This window comes from Melospiza melodia, unplaced genomic scaffold (assembly GCF_035770615.1).
Source record: "Melospiza melodia melodia isolate bMelMel2 unplaced genomic scaffold, bMelMel2.pri scaffold_363, whole genome shotgun sequence".
In the NCBI taxonomy this organism is placed as follows: domain Eukaryota; kingdom Metazoa; phylum Chordata; class Aves; order Passeriformes; family Passerellidae; genus Melospiza; species Melospiza melodia.
This window is the reverse complement of record NW_026948683.1, coordinates 1-2,103: the sequence shown is the minus strand read 5'-3', so window position 1 is coordinate 2,103 and position 2,103 is coordinate 1. Positions and strand designations below refer to the sequence as shown.

At 63.1% G+C, this 2,103-nt stretch overlaps 1 protein-coding gene across 1 annotated transcript; it reads left to right on the top strand.

Moving 5' to 3' along the window:
• Window positions 1–425: 425 nt before the first annotated feature.
• On the top strand, window positions 426–2,097 carry LOC134434431 (bolA-like protein 1; the record flags this gene model as incomplete). Its single annotated transcript, XM_063183087.1, has 2 exons — window positions 426–486; window positions 1,748–2,097. A coding segment is annotated over exon 2 (340 nt), but the record flags the coding sequence as incomplete, so codon positions are not given.
• Between the last annotated feature and the right edge of the window lie 6 nt (window positions 2,098–2,103).

Genomic DNA, 2,103 nt, shown 5'->3' with positions numbered 1-2,103 from the left:
TCTGGAAAATATGAGGGCAGTGCTGGAAAATAGGGGTGAATACGGAAAAATCAGGATAAAAGTAGGAAAATCAGGATGAACCAAGAAAAATAAGGATGATCTGGGAAAAATCAGGATGAAAATAAGGAAAAAAAAGCGGAGAAATAAAAAATGAGAGTGAATCTGGAAAATATGAGGGCGGTGCTGGAAAAATAGGGGTCAATATGGAAAAATCAGGATAAAAGTAAGAAAATGGAGGATGAAGCAGGAAAAATCAGGACGATCTGGGAAAACTCAGGATGAAATTAGTAAAAGAATAAGGAAAAAAATGAGAAATAAAATGTCCCCACGCGTCCCCCTGGCACGCCTGGCCACGCCCCCACACCGCGGTCTCCGCCTACTTTCCCATGTAAGGACAAAGGGGGCGTGGTGATTTTGTGTGGGGGCGGGGCTTGGCGGTTGGGTCACGTGGCGTAACTGCGGCGGTGTCACGTGACGGCGGGAGTGGTGAGGGCCGTGAGGGGACCGGGGGGATCGTGAGGGAACCGGGGGGGATCGGGAAGCAACCAGGGGCTTTGGGGACTCGGCAGTACCTGCTGGTGCCGGGGGGTGCCCTGTGGGAGGATCGGGGGTACAGGGGGGCTCTGAGGGGGGATCAGGGCCTTTCCGAGAGCTCCGGGCCTGAAAGGTCGCCGGGACACCCCCGTGCTGTTCCCGGGCAAGGGCTGTTCAAGGAGGGTCCTCGCTCCGCAGCCCCTCTTTATTCCCCATTCCAGCCCCCCTCGTATTCCGCATTTCCCCCTCTTATTCCCCATTCCAGCCCCTCCAACCCCCCCCAATAACAGCGGCTGACCCGGCACAGCCCCCCCAAGTCACCCCTCCGTGTTCTCCCCTCCTGAGACCCTCAATCCCCATCCCTGTCCCCCTTCTCTGATGTGCGGTCCTCTCCTGGGGCTCAGGGGGTCTTCTCCCCTTGCACCCCCAATTCCCCCCTCTCTCTTGCAGCCTTTCTCCAATTCTGGGGGTCGGGGGAGGGTTTCTCCCCTTGCACCCCCCAGTTTCCCCTCTCTCTCTCTGTTCCAGCCCTTCCCCGATGCGGGGTCCCCTCCTGCACCCCTAATTCCCCCCTCTCTCTCTCTCTCTCTCTGTTTCAGCCCTTCCCCGATGCGGGGTCCCCACCTGCACCCCTAATTCCCCCCCTCTCTCTCTCTGTTCCAGCCCTTCCCCGATGCGGGGTCCCCTCCTGCACCCCCAATTCCCCCCTCTCTCTCTGTTCCAGCCCTTCCCCGATGCGGGGTCCCCTCCTGCACCCCTAATTCCCCCCTCTCTCTCTCTGTTCCAGCCCTTCCCCGATGCGGGGTCCCCTCCTGCACCCCTAATTCCCCCCTGTCTCTCTGTTCCAGCCCTTCCCCGATGCGGGGTCCCCTCCTGCACCCCTAATTCCCCCCTGTCTCTCTGTTCTAGCCCTTCCCCGATGCGGGGTCCCCTCCTGCACCCCTAATTCCCCCCTCTCTCTCTGTTCCAGCCCATCCCGGATGCGGGGTCCCCCTCCTGCACCCCTAATTCCCCCCTCTCTCTCTCTCGCAGCCCTTCCCCGATGCGGGGACCCCTCCTGCACCCCTAATTCCCCCCTCTCTCTCTCTCGCAGCCCTTCCCCGATGCGGGGTCCCCTCCTGCACCCCTAATTCCCCTCTCTCTCTCTCGCAGCCCTTCCCCGATGCGGGGTGCCCTCCTGCACCCCTAATTCCCCCCTCTCTCTCTCTCGCAGCCCTTCCCCGATGCGGGGTGCCCTCCTCGCCGCCGCGGCCGCTGCCATGGGTGGCCCGGGCGGGCCCTTAGCCCGCACCATCCGTGCCAAGCTGACCGCCGCCCTGCAGCCCACGCACCTGGAGGTCCGCGATGACTCCCCGCGGCACGGGGGCCCCCCCGGCGCCGAGACGCATTTCGGGGTGCTGGTGGTGAGCGCGCTCTTCGCGGGGCTGTCGCCGCTGCAGCGGCACCGCCTGGTGCACGAGGCGCTGCGGGCCGAGCTGGCCGGGCCCCTGCACGCCCTGCAGGTCACGGCCCGCACCCCCGAGCAGTGGCAGAGCGACCCCCAGAACCCCCCGCGCGCCTGGGGTTTCT